This window comes from Podarcis tiliguerta (genome assembly GCF_965153285.1).
Source record: "Podarcis tiliguerta genome assembly, chromosome: 4".
NCBI lineage: Eukaryota > Metazoa > Chordata > Lepidosauria > Squamata > Lacertidae > Podarcis > Podarcis tiliguerta.
This window is the reverse complement of record NC_139537.1, coordinates 76,051,902-76,070,634: the sequence shown is the minus strand read 5'-3', so window position 1 is coordinate 76,070,634 and position 18,733 is coordinate 76,051,902. Positions and strand designations below refer to the sequence as shown.

The 18,733-nt window shown below is 39.4% G+C and overlaps 1 protein-coding gene and 1 long non-coding RNA gene across 11 annotated transcripts in view; one reads left to right on the top strand and one right to left on the bottom strand.

The window, feature by feature from the left end:
• Positions 1-2,711, top strand: part of LOC310676388 — a 13,796-nt gene extending 11,085 nt beyond the window's left edge. For both annotated transcript variants that reach the window (XR_014510524.1, XR_014510525.1), the window contains one exon: positions 2,500-2,711. This is a non-coding gene — a long non-coding RNA (uncharacterized lncRNA). The remainder of the gene's footprint in view (positions 1-2,499) is intronic.
• The window catches only part of DCUN1D2 (defective in cullin neddylation 1 domain containing 2), a 20,921-nt gene continuing 2,383 nt past the window's right edge, over positions 196-18,733 (bottom strand). For 4 of the 9 annotated variants that reach the window (XM_083438111.1, XM_083438104.1, XM_083438112.1 and 1 more), the window contains exons 2-7: positions 17,215-17,431; positions 10,656-10,824; positions 7,349-7,479; positions 4,744-4,826; positions 4,083-4,179; positions 196-3,783 (exon numbers count right to left, since the gene is read on the bottom strand). In XM_083438111.1, the coding sequence (XP_083294237.1) occupies positions 3,704-3,783; positions 4,083-4,179; positions 4,744-4,826; positions 7,349-7,479; positions 10,656-10,824; positions 17,215-17,389 (735 nt within the window). In that variant the 5' untranslated portion in view covers positions 17,390-17,431 and the 3' untranslated portion in view covers positions 196-3,703. Of the gene's footprint in view, positions 3,784-4,082; positions 4,180-4,743; positions 4,827-7,348; positions 7,480-10,655; positions 10,825-17,214; positions 17,632-18,733 lie in introns of all 9 variants that reach the window. The other 5 variants (XM_083438110.1, XM_083438106.1, XM_083438107.1 and 2 more) reach the window with 2 other exon arrangements.

Here is an 18,733-nt window from a genome sequence, read left to right as displayed (position 1 = left end):
AGCTGTGCAAATGAGCATATTTTTCTTTGACTTTTGTAGTACTGTATTCAGTTACTTTTGGGGGGGGGACTGAGAAAAACACAAAACAAGAACAGTGATTAAAGACAGCAGAGGAAGAAGACCATAAAGGTGAGAAGGAAGCTAGCAATAAAAAGTAGAAAATGGGAAGCCAATTCATCAATGAACTGAGCTGGCTTTAAGTTTGTTTGCTGCCCTGCAGCACACTCATAAATATTTTATTGCAGTGAAACAACACTGGGCCATACAGAAGTAGTTGAACAGTGTTTCCTTCCTAGTGCTCCTGCATGAGAATTACATTATGTATACACATAGTTAGGTTATTCTGGGGCAACTAGGCGTTCCCCAAAGGATGCTTAGCTTTGGTTTCTATTTCCAGCATAATTCAAGGTTCTCTCTCATTAAAAAAAAATCTCTGGCAGGATTCACACTTGAGCATGTAGGTAGGAAAATACTTTTACATTTTATCCACTGTGGGAAAATACAGAAGTGTAAACTTTGAACAACTTGATTTAAATAAAATGTGACACGAAATTTCACAGGCCTGTGAAGGAAAGGGGTAGTTCTGTAAGGCAACTCACAAGCTAACAAAAAGGTGCTACTCATTGCTAAAAGGAAAGGCCATCTTTTAATATTCTCTTCATTCCACCTCTGAGAATATAAAATTATTTCCTAATATAGTAATACAAAAACAGCTTTACAAGCCAAACAAGATGATGATCCATCGGTATTTTGCAAGATCCATATTTAAAAATATGAATTAGTTATGGCAACTGAACACTTCCTGTTTTAATTCCCTGAAGTGCATAGGGTTAGAAGAAAAAACCTGGCAGTTTTAACAAAGCATGGGTTACATTTGTGTAAGATTGTCCCAAAACATATTTTCAGAGATTACAGTAATCTTCATTCATACATTTTCTGCAGAGAATTTAGCACTCAAACCAAATTTTGGTATTACTAATTAAATGAACTTATTTCATCAGGTAGTAATATCTCTTTTGCCATCAAGATTGCTGTTACTCAGTTGCACAACTGTCATGCACATACTAGAGAGTCCAACTGACACTACTGATAAATCAGCTGGATTTGCTTTGAACACCTGGGTTCGGAGTCATTGTTTGTTCTTGAGCAAGCCTTTTTCATTCCAGCTTATGTTCCTGTTACATGTACTGGAAATTATAACTCAATTCAAAAGTTTGCTGTGATTTGAAAATAATATTGTTATATTGTGTTTTGTGCTTATTGCCTTTAATGTATAAATCCATCCCCCATTTTATGACTTGTTAATTATCATTTTTGGTGCACAATAACAAGTATTTTGTTGGCTCTGATGAATGGAGACAGTGCTATCAATCATCATTCTCTTCATTGCAGTTTTAAGGTTAATCAAACACTAGATGTTGCAGAAAATTATGCAGCGTATATTTAGGAATTTGGCCACCATTAATTAAAATCTTGTCCCTCGATCAACTCTGGGATCCCCATGAAGTTCCAGAATTCTCAATGTATCAGGGATATGTTAAATTTTGCAAATATTGCCCATCATACTAAACTGTATTAAGGACATATATCCTCAAAATATAAGAACAGGAAAACGTAAGGGTTGTGATAACCATCTGCATGCTCAAATACATTAAGCTGCAAGTTAAATTCTAATACAAACGATCAACATGCTGCTAAGATTTTCATGTTTAACCTGCAATACATGTCTGTATCCAATATCACATTTTAACTGTTTAACACTTAGATTAAGAAGCGGTAGACAAATGTAACTGGTTATTAGAAAAAAGCAAGGGTTTAACATTTAAAGACAAAGCATTTCTATCCCACTGATCTTGCAAGGACAGTTTCAAAGCTAGTGCAACCTGTTAGGGTCTTTTTTTGCTGTAGATCACAGATAGCTAATCTGTGGCACTCCATATGGACTCTTAACAGCTATCAGCCTCAGGCAGCACGGCCAAGACTCAAGGATGATGAGAATTCTAGTCCAGGAACATCTAGAGAGCCACAGATTAGGAAGGCCTGCTGTAGACCCCACCTGAAGACATTTAATGTCCAGATACATTTCTGGGCAAATGCATTAAGGTAGTTGGATGACCTTTTGAGAATACTGTACCTGGCTTTTTCACAGTTCCTAGCCTAACCACCTGGTTAGAAAAGTAAGAGATATCTAAAAGCTGTTATACTGGCATCTAGTGGTGAAATGAAAGATTCAGTTGATTACTGTTGTTTGTAGTTTCTATTTTTCTTACTGAAGGTTCACCTTAGTAGAACACAGCTGATGATGTTAACCTAGTCTAAAAGTGAAATTGGTCACATAGCTTGACATTACCCTCTATTGGCTCTTTTGTAACTCAAAAGGAAGGCTTGTGAAATCCACCACTTTACATGCTTTCAACCTTATTAGATGCAACATGGGACCCAATTTAATTTATTTACTTTATTTATTGCAAACGTTCACCTTCCTCTGATTCTTTCTAGGATAACAAGTTACAATGAAGAGATGGGCTCCTGCAACTTCGACTGTCATACAGAAGAGGAAATTCAAGAAGGGAAATCATGCAGGCTGAGAAAGATACGTCTGCTGAAATCACTCCTTCTACATAGGAGGCACAACAGTCCTGTCTTCCTTTGCATCTATATTGTTTAAAAAATATAAAATGATGCTGGTACCATTTGTGGAACCCACTTTAGGTCAAGGTGCAATGCATTTCTCCGTCCTTAATCTATGAGTTGACAATCAATACACCTTGAGTTCTTGGCCATGATTTGGAAATCACTCAGTATCAGACTGCTGCATATATAACGACATAATCAAATGAACTTAAGCACTTTTTAAGTGACTTTGATTTCAGTGGGAGAATTAAGCATGTGTATGCCTTGCTGCCACTAATATCAGAGGAACTTAAAATGGTCTTGAGCCAGATCGTATACATAATATACTTAGAAAATTCAATAGGCAATCATGAAATATCAAATGATTCTTGAATGTTTCCTCTACATTCGAAATATTAACAGCCACAATACAGATACTTGGTTGCCACGTTATTGATCAAGTACAAACAAATTCCCATAAGGTCAGCGTGGAATGAGGAAATCAAGCTTTTTAAAAAATGGTTCAGCTTGGCCTTTCCATAAATTTAGAATCTTGGCACCATGCTGAAGAGATGTGTCAATAAACATTTCACTGCATTCTTTCATCTGTTTTAACTTCATATAAAAATACCACATACCACATACTTTATTTAGGGATTTAATTTATATACCACAAATACTGCTTTTTAATATAAGTACAATATAATACAGTTGTAATTATGTAACTGCTGGTGTTCATGAACTGAATGGCATGCTGTGCTGTCAAAACTTTTACTAAAATGGCCTCTAGTTAAACTTCTCCAAAGTATAAAATCATGCAAAATCTACATCCTATATGATACAACCAGTACAATAATTGAAGCCAATATCCTACAAACAGCCTGGGCTATCTTCTGAATTTCTTCTTGCAGTGTCCATGAGTCAGCCATCATTTTCTTGAAGCAGAAGTAGTGATTCCTGTTTCGTCAGTGGCATCCCACCACGACTATCGAAACCAGTGACAGTGCGCACAGTTATTGGCCAAAATGTCTTCATTACCTGATGCAGTTCAGACTGCAAACTTATTAAGTCCACTGAGAAGAGTCTATGGTTAGGAAGCTTTACGTTTTCCTCCTGTGACTACCGGTCGCGCGTATTCCACAAAATCGTCTATTAGAACTGGCCATGCTCCTAAAAATAAAAAAAAGTGAAACAGCTTTGAGTCAAAACCTTTGAATGTTTAAAAAGCAATGCCTTTATCTTTGCACACGTGTTCACAACTCAGATTTTATTCATATGAAATCCTCCAGAGGGAAGCCAAGTTGAATAGCCAAGTGCAAATTACAAAATGCTTCAGCTACATTTTAGGGTCAAAATTATTTTGCAGCACACACACACACACTTCGCCTAGTGGACACACAGGGTGAATGTTTATGAACAGTATTACTTCAGCACCACTCCATTTAATTTTGAATATCTACATCAGTTACCTTCTTCGTCGTAGTTTGACATATCATCTGCAATCATATTTCCAAAGTCTAAAAGAAGATTCCAAGTATCTTTGGGGATTGATCTTTTATGATGCTCCTACACAAGAAAAATAAGCTGGTATAAACTATTTTTAGATTTTCTCACAAATTTTGTAAAATCTCAGCTGGGCCCAGCACCTGAGCAAAAAGTCATAAGGTCAGCAGATCCCAATCCCAAACCTGGCTTGGGAGCAGCAGATCCACTGCAGCACCTAAAAGCCCTGCTGCTTAGGCCCGAGATGGTGGAAGGGAGGGCATGTTTATCTTCCCTTTTTTGCTTTGCCAGATCTGATGTGCCCAAGGACCAGGCCCCTTAGGGGATCCAGGGGGCTTTGGATCAAGTGCATCCAAAGCTACTAATGCCTCTCTCACGCATATCAGGGTTTTCTGCTGCCAGCCTCCAGAAGGAGCTTATCACCTGCTTGGAGAAAGCTGACATATTCACTGCGACAGAACCCCTGCCAGCAGCATTCTTTTCTGCCAGGACACTAACACACCATCCTGAACCCCCTTCGCCATCGGGGAGAGTAGGACCGAGCTCTGAGTTTGTTGCGCTGTAAATGCTTAATATGCAAAGGTAAAGACTTCAGATGCCTCTATGGACTTCCGATATTGTACTTACCAATAAAAATTTATTCCAAAGATCTAGAAATTTAAATCTCCCTGATAAAACTAAATTCCAATATGCGATTGCCATTTCTAGATCTGAAATACATAAGCATAACATACAATATATAATCATATGAAAGATGTTGCACTCTAAGCCAATATAGAATGAGTAATTTTTTAACCAAGATAAAAAAAAAAATTACCAATATAGGTTTGGAGAGATCCTTTGGTGATTCTACAGTAAAGCCTTGGTGTTTGTATGTGTGTGGCGCTAGTCCTAAACATGGAAGACTTGCTTTTAAAAACACTTTTTTTTTGGTATTCATTGTTTACCACTTTAAGTTTTGAAAGAATAAAATACCTCTGGCATAAGAACAAGGCAATGCAACTCATTGAGGGGGGGAAATGTTGAAAGATTTCAAGTTATTAACTTTTAGCAAAACACATAATTATCCAGTACTAATTTCCAAATGTGATTTAACCTGTGACTCCGAGTGATTATACCAAAATAACGTGCGTGGCCAGGAGAATAACCTTGTTTGAACATCAATGTTGTTTCAGTTTATGTAAGATGCAAAGGCAACAATTCTTCATTTATAATTCTTATAAACCAATCTTATGTATGTTTACTCAGAAAAATTTCCCATTGAACTAAGAAACAGAAACAGGATTGTAGCTTTATCTTGGGCTTTGTTACCACTAGGTTTATTAGAGGTCAATGACATTTTGGTGCAAATGATCAGTGTGGTCATAGATAGCCAGGAGTTTGGCTGCTTCCAAATCTCATTTATGGAGTAAGTTAGGCTCCCTCCATTTAAACCTGTTTTCCCCTCCATACCAGCACCCATTAAGACAACATGAGAACCAAATTAAATTCTGTACTATATTTGCTTCTAATATTGCTTCTTCTGAGGTTTATATTACTAATTCTAGCTTTGACCATTTCCAGTTACAAGAAAGGCTGGGTTAGCAACAACAAAACTACAGTTTTGGTTCCCAGAGCATGAACACAAATATTTCCTTCTCAAGATAGTACACATTATCGTGTTTGCCCTCCAGTATACGATCTTCACAGCTACTGTGTCTGAGCTGCAAAGATAAAACTAGCATTCTTTTGGTGTGGTAGATAAATTTAAAGACACATTAAAACAAAACTTAGAACCAGACTATCTTCATTTATGTGTACTCATGATAATGGTGAAATACAGAAAAGTAAAGTATATAAGTCATAGTAAAGCATATAAGTCATATTTAGAAAAGACTATTGCAACCCACATTTAACTTCTTATTCAAATGTGCTACACTATTGTTCTGACAACATTAAACATAAAATAGTTGTTGAAGATTCTGCATTCCCCTGTAGACCTGCAGGTATAGGGAGGTATATAAATTTATTTAATTAATTAATAATAGTATAATCCACATTCAGGAGCACACCTAGTAAATAAATTTGCTCACACCGATGTGTGTTCCCCCTCCCAAAACAATTTGCATATGGAAGCACACACCTAGCAAAATTTGAAAAAAGGTTGCCAACGTTAGCAAGTCCAGCCTCCTAAGTGTAGATGAGGTACAGTCATACCTCATGTTACGTTTTTTCAGGTTGCTCTCGTGGCGACCCGGAAGTACCGGAAAGGGTTACTTTCGGGTTTCACCACTCGAGCATTCGCTGTAGTGCTAAATCGTGCTTCGTGCATGCGCACAAGCGCCAAATCACACCGCGCACCTCCGGAACAGATCCCATTAGTAACCAGAGGGACCACTGCATCTGTATTAGCGATAACAACAGAATAACACTTTCTGGAGAATTGTTCAATAGCTACAATCAATTTGGGGTATGACTGTGTACGAACGTCCTTTAAAACATTCCTGTATCTCTGAAAAATTTCCCTCATATGCTACTCTAATGGAGCATATGAACAACTGCAGTTCTAAGATGATTCTTGGCATATAATGTCATTTTTCAATAAACTAATGTGGTCATGAACACATTAGTCTTATTGTTCAAAAGTGTCTTAATGTAGACATCTTCCATTTGTGTTAATTAGAACAAACATTATTTTTGCAGGCTTACTTCCTTACTTAAAGGTTTCTTAGATAGCAGTTAACTACTACTACTATTGCTGGCATTAGGTGTGTCTGATATGTGCGTGACAGCACAGACATGCATTGCACTGAACCTGGAAGTGTCCCCAAAAGATTCTCAGGCAACCTTTCCCTGAAATTGGTCGCAGAGAGTAGTTGCAACGAAACTGTACAGTGGTACCTCGGGTTACATACGCTTCAAGTTACAGACTCTGCTAAGCCAGAAATAATACCTCGGGTTAAGAACTTTGCTTCAGGATGAAAACAGAAATCGTGCTCCGGTGGTGTGGCAGCAGCGGGAGGCCCCATTAGCTAAAGTGGTGCTTCAGGTTAAGAACGGACCTCTGGAACGAATTAAGTACGTAACCAGAGGTACCACTGTAATCTAAAGATAATGCTACTTAAATTGAAGCCACAACTGTACATCTGAACTTTCCAGCTGAAGATGAAAACTTGGGGAAGGGAACTGATTACAGAAAGAACATTAATTGATTTTTATCTTCAACTTAAAAAAAACGCACAACATAACTCACCTAAACCTTTTTGTCCAGGGTTCTTAGCAAAGTTAAAGGTAAACTGATAAAAATCTTTAAACTTCATTGGATCCTTTAATTCTTGTTCCAGCCTTGGCAAAAGAGTTTTTAGCTTGTCCGTAGTATCACACCTGGTGAAAATATTATTCTTTTTATAACAAAAAACCCTACAGTTTAAATACACCAACAAAAACATGACAAATATGCTCCCACTGTTCAAGATAAAATACATTCTTTATTAAAAGAGTGTAATCATCTTTATTACAAAGTTTTTATATACAAGGCAAGGATCAGCATAAGACTAACTGGCATGATAATTTAAGATTTTAACAGAACTAGTGACTATGAATTATTCCACAATTCTTTATTAAAGTGCTGTGTCTGGGATGCAAAAAAAACCCTGCACAACTGCTTTATTTATTTTCATTTTCACCCTGCCTCTAGGCCACAAAATACGCATTTAAAACAGCTAAAAATCAATAAAATGTTATTAAAACCATTTAAAAGCAGGACAGAACTACATGAACACCAATCAGCATTTACCATGGTAACATGAATATTGGATTGAAACATTTGTACAGGAAAAAAATGGCAGACAGAGGAATGTTTAAATATTCTCTTGAGCCTGCTAGTTGTCTCCAGGTCCACATTAGCATTCTGAGACAAATACTTGGTTAACTTTATATATTATTTTTACCACACATTTCATCATCATCATCACCTTGTATGCCACTTTTGAACAAAATTGTGCCCTGAGTAGTCTCCGATGTATCAAATGAGTGATAAGAAAAACAATTTTTTAAAAAACCCTATCAGGTAGAATCATAATGTTTATAAATAAATACCAAAATATCCATTCAACAATGTATAAAAATACAGTGGTGCCCCGCAAGACGAATGCCTCGCCAGATGGAAAACCCGCTAGACGAAAGGGTTTTCCGTTTTGGAGGTGCTTCGCAGGACAAATTTCTCTATGGGCTTGCTTCGCAAGACGAAAATGTCTTGCGATTCCTGGGGTTTTTTTCCCGCTCCCCACCCCCTTTTTCTAAGGCACTAAGCTGCTAATAGCCTTTTAGCAGCTAATCCGCTAATCCCTTAAGCCTTTAATAGCCGCTGACAGCCGCTAAACCGCTAACAGCGCTAATCCGCTAATGGGCTTGCTTCACAAGACGAAAAAACCGCTAGATGAAGAGACTCACGGAACGGATTCTTTTCGTCTTGCGAGGCACCACTGTATAAATAAAATAAGCTGACAGCTTAAAAACACAAACAGGAGGAATAATACCTAACATAGAAATCAAACAGTAGTACTTTACTACTATTTTCAGCGCAGGAAGACTCAAAGTAGCACATGAGATTAAAAATAAAACACAAAAACCCAGAAATTTAATACAGCAGCAGACAAAAAGCAACCAGCTATTCTCCACCTAAGCTATTTTTGGTGATGGTTAAGCTCAGCCTTCCTTGGCAAAGCCCAAAGGTTTGTTACAGCACTAATAAAAACTGATGTCAAATTGGCATCCATCCTCCAGCAGGCTACTTGACTTAAGTCAGAATTTTTAGGTCCAATAGGACTAACTTAGCAGCATGAATATCTAGTTGAAACAGCTCTACTAGGAACAATCAGCAATATACAAGTCTGGGGAGAGGCTGCAGCCAGAGCCTTCGCCCCTTTGTCATCAGGCACTACAGACTCCCTAACTGTCCATGTGCGGAGATACTGTCTTCCAGCACCTCTAAAAGGTAAAAGGTAAAGAACCCCTGACAGTTAAGTCCAGTCAGACGACTCTGGGGTTACGGCGCTCATCTCACTTTACAGGCCGAGGGAGCAGGCGTTTGTCCGCAGACAGCTTTTTCCGGGTCATGTGATCAGCATCTGGCGCAACGGAACACCGAAACCAGAGCAGCACACGGAAACACCGTTTACCTTCCCGCCGGAGCAGTACTTGCACTTTTTTGGCCTGCTTTCGAACTGTGGGGTTGGCGACTTCCTCCTAATTCTTTCATTCATTTCTGCTTCATTCATTTCTGTACCATGATCTACTTCATGCATTATGATCCTGTATTTATTTTAACTCCTGTCTTAAATGCTAAATTCTACATCTGTGGGGAAGTGTGAGAGCTCAAAAAACATCTGTGGGGAAGTGTGAGAGCTCAAAAACCATTCAAGGTCTCCCTGCCCCAGGGCAACAGAGGAAAATAAATTCAAGCAGGCCTTATGAAGAAAATATAAAATCTATTTACTGAACCAAACAAAAACATCAAATTTTGTCCATCTTGTGATAAACTAATTGCATGGGTAAGAATGGGAGAATTTTTGACCTTTTTTGTCAACAAAGCCAAATATATGTTTAGTGACTTCAAATGACATTTTAAAAAACATTTGGTCACATGTTTGAAAGAGGCACGAGGACATTAGAAAGATGAGCCTGAGCATTGTTATCTTAGACATTATGTGTTACATAACAGGAAGAAATGAACTGTCTTGCTCTGGTTCTGTGGAGGAGCCAATGGAGCAAGGCAGTTGTCACAGCACCATGGAGAGCTCCTAGTGAGCAATGTATTTCAAAAGGGGTTGAAAGTGAACTGGGACGTTTCCAGTCCACCTCTCCTAGGCTCCACCCTATTTTGGAAAACTATACAGAATCAAAGAATTGTAAAGTTGGAAGGGACTCTGAAGAACATCTAGTCCAACTCCTTGCAATGCAGGATTCACAACCCGAGGTTCCCCCATCCAAACTGAAACCATACAGGACCCTGCTTAGCTTCGCAAATGTGCTAGTATTTTTGTTGATGCACCACTAAAGGACCAACTCTTAAATGGGTCAAACCTCTAGCTGGAGGTCTTCTGTGTTCCACGACACTTCAACTGAATCCAAAAGAGCCATAAATATGGTCTTAACTGAAGGGAACAGACAGAAGGACTGGGGAATGAAATTGTCCCTACTAGGAAAAGCTCCAACTCTAGAAATTCACATACATCTAATGAAACCATGTGAATGGCTAAGAGCGTCTTTGGGTAGTTTTTACTAGGACAGTTCCCACAGTGAACTAGGAAAGCCAATGTTCGGTTTTAAAAGTGTCTACAGTTAGCTATAGGAGATTGAGCGGCAAATGAATGCTACGCAGAAAGCTCTTGATAACAAATCGGTTCTTTGGACCACAACTCAGGTTATATGTGCATAAATAAGACATGTGTGATTAAATAATACAATTATTCAGTATGCACATCTTTGAAATATTTCAGAAAGTTACTTTTGGTCTACTAAGACCATTTTGAAGTCCTATTAAAGAAAGGCATACTCACCCCAGTTCTGTCATGCCATCTACAAATTCTTTTTTGCTGAATTCACACTGCGTGGCTGCCCTAAATTTCCATGCTATGACCAAAACACTGATACTAGCAGGGTCCAAGCTTAAATCATCACAAAACTGTTGAATCCCGTCAATGCCAATTTTATTCTCATCTTGCGGATCTGTATATAGGGGAGGAAAGAATGTTATATTTTTTCATGAAGAATCACAGTTCAAAGAATTGCAGCTCTTTAACCATCAGAAAACATCCTGCTATTCCATTTTTCACAAAACTGAGGGGGCCAGGGCTCGCGCACACCATGGGGCGTGGTGACATTGCAACATTGCACGGTCACGGCCCCCTCAATCATGAGGGCAGAGCAGAGCACCTGCCTAGATCTGCAATCCACAAACTTTTTAAGTTAAAGCACTTGAAGCCAAGTGGTCAAAAACCTTAAATCCAAGTACTCTAGCTTAACCCACCCACAGATGCGGCTGTAAACACACAGCTTTAATCCAAGAAACTTCCAGACATACTTCTGTTTTCTGTGTCTGATATGAAAGCAATTTCAGACTTTAAAGAAGCTCACTCCTGTTGTCTTCTTTACACTTAAATGTTTCATATGACAGAATGGAATTATATGAAGTTACAAAATTCAACTGGGTTGTGAATCTAAACAAGGTATCCTCCATCTGAACAACATGATGTCCTCCAGACATTGTTTTACTAGGACTCTCATAATCCCTGGCCTGCCTGGAACTGATGGGAGTTGTAATACAACAGCTAGAGGGCACTACATTTTTTCTATCCAATCTAAACTATACACCTTAACCTTACTAACCAACAAGACCATCCTCTCTGATTTTCTTTAAAATTGAGTTCCAAAATTTAAATAAATAGTATGTCAACATTTTATAGTACAGTATATGTTGAAATTTCAAAGAAAGACAGTCTTACTTTTAAAATTCCAACTGAAGAGTTGTAATGATATTTAAAATAGACCTTTGTACTGGATGTGTTTCACATCTCCATAAATCTCTTAAGGGCTTGAAAAACAGATGATTGCTGTAAGAGGTTATTAGACAATCATACACACAAGAACAGATTTTCTAACTTAAATTCTATGGATCACTCTAGTCTTTCACTCATCTCTCTGAGAGCCTGCTTTTGAAGCAGTTAACTACAGGTGCAAATGAAATGTCCTCTTCAAGTCTGCTTCTGTTTAAAGTCCCTATAATACTAATAAAGGACAATAAGCTACCTTGAGCTCTCCAATTTTCTGTATATGCTTAGTGGAAATGTGATCTACAACTCTGCCATTTGTGACATAGTTGGGGTTTTTTTTTACAAGTAAAACTAATAACGTCTTTCAGACACCAACATATTATTATAACACATTTCATTGGAGCTGTCAGCTGATTAAAGTATTTTGGTTTGTTAACAATCTGTCTTTTAACCAATTGCTTAAGTAAATTTGCATATTACCCAAACATCAGTACGTTCTGAGATAAAGTTTAGCAAATGATTGCTTACTGAAGACTGAGTAAGCTACCAAGCAATTTAGAAGAAAAGACCATATTCAATCTCTTACAATAGCACAATAGAAGTGTTAACACCAGACATTTAAATCCCAGAATCCTGGAAATTGTAGTTTGTTACAGGTGCTGAGAGTTGTTAGACCTCTATTCCCTTCTCAGAACTAAAATTTGCAGAGTTCCATGGGAAGAGGGATTGAGCGCTGTTCCTCTGCTAACAGGGAGCTTTAACAATCAGATTGCATCCATAGTACTGGGAGACACTATTAAACTTTAAAGCACAAGCACTGATAACACTGGGCAACATTTTTTTTACTTTTTGAATGTTGTCTAGATTTCTACAACTGATTTAGGGTATTTTTGCACTGCTGAATCAGGAAATGGCATCCATTTCTCTCCATCAGGTCAGGTTTACTGTAAACTGAATGGTGGGCATTGATAAAGGTAAGTACACGTAAATTGCATGTTGCTTCACCATTTTTCAAATTTCAGGGCTTGAACTTCCCTTTCTTGGAACTCCTGGAATGCTCAGTGGCAGGGAGGTCTCTCTTCAGAGTCCAACAGTAGTCAGCCATCATGGCTGCATCCCAGCGACTCTGATACCTGGTCTCTATCTCTTTCATGTCCTGATGGAATCTCTCCCCCTGCTCATCACTTATTGAACCCAGGTTCTCAGGAAACCGGTCCATATGTGAAAATAGGTAGTGCATCTTGATGTTGCAGCCCAGGTTTCTGAAAGCAAGTCAGCGTGTTGTTGACAAGTTCTGCATAGTTTCTGGCCTTATTGTTGCCAAGAAAGTTCTTCACTACCAGAACAAATGCCTTCCATGCTTCCAGTTCCACGTCGTTCATTGACTTTCCGAACTCTGGATCTCTGATGAGCTGACGGATCTGAGGACCATCAAAAATGCAAGCTTTCAACTTCTCCAAGGTCAATCCTGGAAAAGCCTGGCACAAGCAAGAGAAGCAGTCACCATCCTTGTCCAGAGCCTTGGTGAACTGCTTGATTAAGCCGAGCTTGATGTGCAGCGGTGGGAAGAGTATTTTCTCTGTCCACCAGAGGGTCGTTGATGACATTCCTCTTTTTGCAAGGCACCAATTCCTCCCGCACAGGCCAGTCCTTCTTCGTGTAATGCTGAGCACGGTGCCTACTATCCCACATGCACAGAAAACATGGGTACTTGGTGAAGCCAGACTGTTGTCCCAACAAAAAGTTCACCATCTTCAGGTCAACACAAATAAACCACTTATGCTGATCATAACCAATTTTCTCCAGCACATACTTCACCGCTTCATAGTTCTCCTTCAGTGTACTCGAGTGAGCCAGGGGTATAGAGGTAAACTGGTTGCCGTTGTATAGCAGAACACATTTCAGTGATCGCTTGCTGCTGTCAATGAACAGTCTCCAATCTTTGGGTTCGTACTGTGGCACTCCAAGCTTGAGCAGAAGCTGCGCAATATCTGCACAGTACACCAAGTCCTTCTCTTCCGAGAAAAAACGGAGGTACTCTTGATGCCTGTTGCGGAAGAAGCTGATGCGAGCACTGTCAGAGAGGAGGTTTTTTCCCTTCAATCTGGATGCCAACAGTTCGGCAGAGTCCTTTGACAAGCTGAGGTTGCAAACTAGATCATTCAACTTCTTTTGGGAAAATGGATGTGGAGCATCATCTTCAAGAACCACTTCTTCTTCTTCATGTCCTTCAACACTGGAGGCATCTTCGTCACTAATGTCAGGAAGTTCTCCGAAGATATGCACTGGAATTTCATCAAAATGAGCTACAGGACGACGTGCTGATTGAAGATCAGGATACTTGAGGCTGCTCTGGTTCTTTCTGTTGATCCCAGCCGCACCAATTTATGGAAGATTTTGAGGTTTTATGACTTCAAACTGATCCCTTTTTGACATAATCACCCAGAACTATCGGACCTGAATACTTCTTGTCATTAAAATAATCAATTCCAATCAAAACAATTATTTGACATGGCATTTTACCGCCACCAACTTCTTCTAAAATGCTCCACACAAGCGTACATGTGAACAAAAACGTAAAAAAAGACATGTGGCCATAGCTCAAAAACTTGACCTGATTGAGCAAAACCAATGTGATTTTTGGATTCAGCACATCAGATTTGTCCTAAATCAACTGAAAAAAAGCGCAGACAACAAATTTGTTGTTGACCAGTGTAAACATTACACTCAAAGTGGCAAGGATTCAAGGCTGGGTGAAAAATCTTACAGATTGATTTATTTTTATTTTTAAAAAAGCTTTATAGGGACAAACCAATGGCAAGATGTGCTACTTATGATACAGATCTCCTGTTCAGTCAGGTTGAGATGGCATAAAGTCCCCAACCCTGGTTCAGTCAAGATACACTGGTGTACCTTGCACATCCCAGCTCAACCAGTTGAGCTATGGCTGGTATACATCCCCAAAAAGGGGCGTTATGGGGCTAAGCTCACTGAAGTGCAGCAGGAGCAGGAATGAGGGAGCAATGCAGCCATGATCTCCTCTGGAGCTTGAACACTGGGCCATGTTTTAGCTTTGTATTACAGTGGTGCCTCGCAAGACGAAAAGAATCCGTTCCGCGAGTCACTTCGTCTAGCGGTTTTTTCGTCTTGCGAAGCAACCCTATTAGCGGATTAGCGCTATTAGCGGCTGTTAGCAGCTATTAAAGGCTTAAGGGATTAGCGGATTAGCTGCTAAAAGGCTATTAGCAGCTTAGTGCCTTAGAAAAAGGGGGTGGGGAGCGAAAAAAAATCGCAAGAATCGCAAGACATTTTCGTCTTGCGAAGCAACCCCTTAGAGAAATTCGTCCTGCGAAGCGCATTGAAAAACGGAAAACCCTTTCGTCTAGCGGGTTTTCCGTCTTGCGAGGCATTCGTCTTGCGGGGCACCACTGTACTTGTGAAAGAGAGCACAGAATATAAATCCAAGCAAATTACAGATTTAAACATAAATAATTCAACAATGACATAGTCTCACATATAACTGCGAAAAATTAAGTATGTTTTCACTCCTTCACTGGATACTAAGCCTTTTTAAGAAATTCATATTGTTCTACCTCTCAATTTGTGATGAACATAACATACAGGCAAAGACCAATTTGCGTGCATCCAATTGACATGCGACTGCGTGCATTGCATCGACCCGGAAAACATAATGAACCGGGGGTGTAACGTGCTTATGTGCGCTCTGCCATTGTGTACGATGACCCAGAATGCAACACCCATGTAAATTAGGGGTTGCCTGTACAATAATAAAATACAGACAACCCCAAATGTGCACGGGGGTTGTGTTCTGGGCGATCACGCATGTTAGCAGAGCGCACATAAGCCCCACCCCTACTTTAAAGGAGTTGTTGGCATCTGCCCTTCTCAAGAGACAGTGGAGTGCAACTCCAAGGGTGGAGTCAAACCACTGTTATAACAGCACTGGTGACTTCCTCAAGGTGCAAGCCTTGGCACTGTGTATGGAGGTCCTGGGCTGCCCAGATGACAGGACCCCCTCTCAGCCTTGCTGATGTGATCCAAAGGGAAGTGGAGCAATACATTTGGCAACAGCCTGGCTGCAGGAGTTGCCCGAAGGAGGTGTACAAGATGCCATCTAACCATTTTAGGGACTCTGCTCTGGATTTGTGTAGGGTTTGCTCCTTAGCTTTTTCTTCTCTTGAAGATATTTAGCATGGCAGCCAAGGTTTAGGGTCAGCTTTCTTCTAGATGGGCTACTTTCCCAGATTCACAAGTCCCATCTGCCTCTCACTTCCCTCTAGCATGGGTAGGCAAAATAAGGCCCGGGGGCCGGATCCGGCCCAATTGCCTTCTAAATCCGGCCAGTGAACGGTCCGGGAATCAGCATGTTTTTACATGAGTAGAATGTGTGCTTTTATTTGAAATGCATCTCTGGGTTATTTGTGGGGCATAGGAATTCGTTCATTGTTTCCCCCCAAAATCTAGTCCTGCCCCCCCACAAGCTCTGAGGGACAGTGGACTGGCCCCCGGGCTGAAAAAGTTTGACGACCCCTGCTCTATAGCATGTGCAGAATCTGCCTTCTTGACCAGTGGACCCAATGTTGTCTCGTCCGTTCAATCCACCAGAGCCTATGCAACGGAAGTCCCTAACTCACCAGGGGTTTGAGACCCATCGGCTACCCTCACCTGGTTTCAAAGGAGTATACACTTATATAACCATCAACGTAGGCATTCCAATGTGAATGAGAATGCACTTTAGAACACATGTTCTATGGAAAACAATGCAGGGAGTATAAAAGCACCTCCATTCTTACGCCCATAGCAAGTGATTGACAATAGAAACTGGATCAGGGTGATGCAATTTAATTATAAAAAGTCTTCAGTTCATGTGTAATGAATCAGATACTACAAGATCCACACAGTCCGTAGTGGCTGACAGGGTAGTGTGGGTGGGGCTGCATTGCGCTCCCGTTTTTCCAACTTGCTTTGCACCATGAGGGGGCAGAATTGGGATCATTGGATTGACCCTGCAGCTGCACCCAAAACGTGCTGATTATCTCACTACGTTACCCCTCCCACCCTTGGTAACCAGCAATGACCTGTGGCACTGGGAAGGCCAGAGAGCAACACAGCCCTACCCATATGACCCTGCTAGCTACAGCTATATATAGCACTTAATATACTGCTAGTACATCTCACACATACAAATTTAAGCGGCTAGATTGCTCTTCCTTAGCACGCATGCTGGATTTGCACTTACAGTGTTTTCAATTTTAAAATAGAATTATGTCATATTGAATGGCAAAGATAAAGCAGGGGGGAAAGCTTTATACTTGGAGGTTGTGATTATTACAGTAATATATACAGAGATCATTAGAACAGACTTCTACATTCACATTTAGTTTACAGCCTGATACTATGCATGTTTACCCAGAACCAAATGCACTGAATTCAATGGGTGTTGCTTCCAAGTAGATATGTTCAGGATTACAGATTCCCCAAACCCCAAAGATTTAGGAAAAGCTGAAACCAAGTCCAAATGAAATAATGAAAAAATAAACCTTACCTTTGTACCTGTTATACAATTGTTCTAATTTCTTTCTGTCTATTGAAATTTTCATGGATTCTTTGTAGTACAAGTCTGGGTTCTGGAAGTAGTTGTCTGTTGCCACTTCTAGTTTCCACTCATTCTGCATTAAACAGTATATAGCAGTCCTTTCACCAGCCTGGGTAACTGCCATAAACTGGCGGACCTTGTCCTTCTGAGACGATTTAAGTTTATGCTTTGGGATGCAAAAGAAGCAGGAAAGCCAATGAAGCTAATCCAGTCGTTTGTTTCAGAATTCTACTATAACTGCCTATCTTTTAAAAGGGTTTACTTCTCTTGTTGGGTAACAAATTTCACTCCAGAATAACCCAAAGAAATCCTTGTTCTTCTGTAGTTAAAGACAGCACTCTCTTCTGAAAACTGAAATGACAGCATCTATATGTACATTTTTAACAAACAAACAAAATTCTGAGTGCAATTCATTTCAGTCTTAGCATTACAATTCTAGATACATCAGCTTTCCTTACTAGAATATCCAGTTTTATCTACACAGTAGCTATTCATTAAGGGGGCCAAATCTTTAGTCAAGTAACTTTTAAGTAGTGGTGTTATGATAAACCTAAGAACAAAACTGTGCCCTTATAAAGCATGAAACGACATGTAATTACACTACCATATATTCAAGGGTCTAAAAACACTGAAGATACAATCCTTTACACATTTACTTGGGAGTTAAGTTTCATTAAAATGAATGAGCTACTTGAAAGCAAACATGCATGGGATTGCACTTAGTTGCAATATCAGTGGAGATACATAATCATGATAAAAATCAGAATTCTAAAAGTATTGTTTCAGGTTAGAAACCAAAATAAATAATAAATAAATGTGTCATCCAAAAACACAGTAACATGAAGTCACTTTAACAGTACATTCCTATTGCATTAATGTTTCATTTGCATTTCTTTACTGCCAGTACAGTCTTGAAATATCTCTCAGTAAGATGAACGCAGTTGTGATATTTTGTGTCACCATTCACGATGGCATTTTCTTTATAAAATCCTCTTAGCATACGAAACTGCATGACCAAAACTACAGCAAGACTTCTCTCCTATTCTAAAGAAGCCCCATGTAAAAAAATGTTTGTGAAAGAGTCCTGAGAACCACCACATTGGAAAATAAATCCAAGTAAAACATGGCTCCTGTATCCTTACTTGCCAGCCAATTTCAAGATCCAGGAATTCAAGGTTTTATCTTTGAAGTAAAGAGAGGCTTGCTTGTTTTGATTCATCATTCACTTTTGGGGATAATGTGAGAAGTTGAGCTTTCACAGGCAAAAATAATGAATAAAATATAAATAAATAAGCAAGCAAGCAAGCAGTTTATTGAACTTCCTGAATCAGGTTTTTTAAATTTTTTTAATACATTTATTCTGATTCTAATTTGAGATTCTCATTTAAACTCTGCTTTCTCTCCAAATAAACCACTCATTATCATACCTAGCAGAAGACGAATGAGGGGAAATTGAGCGATGCCAGAT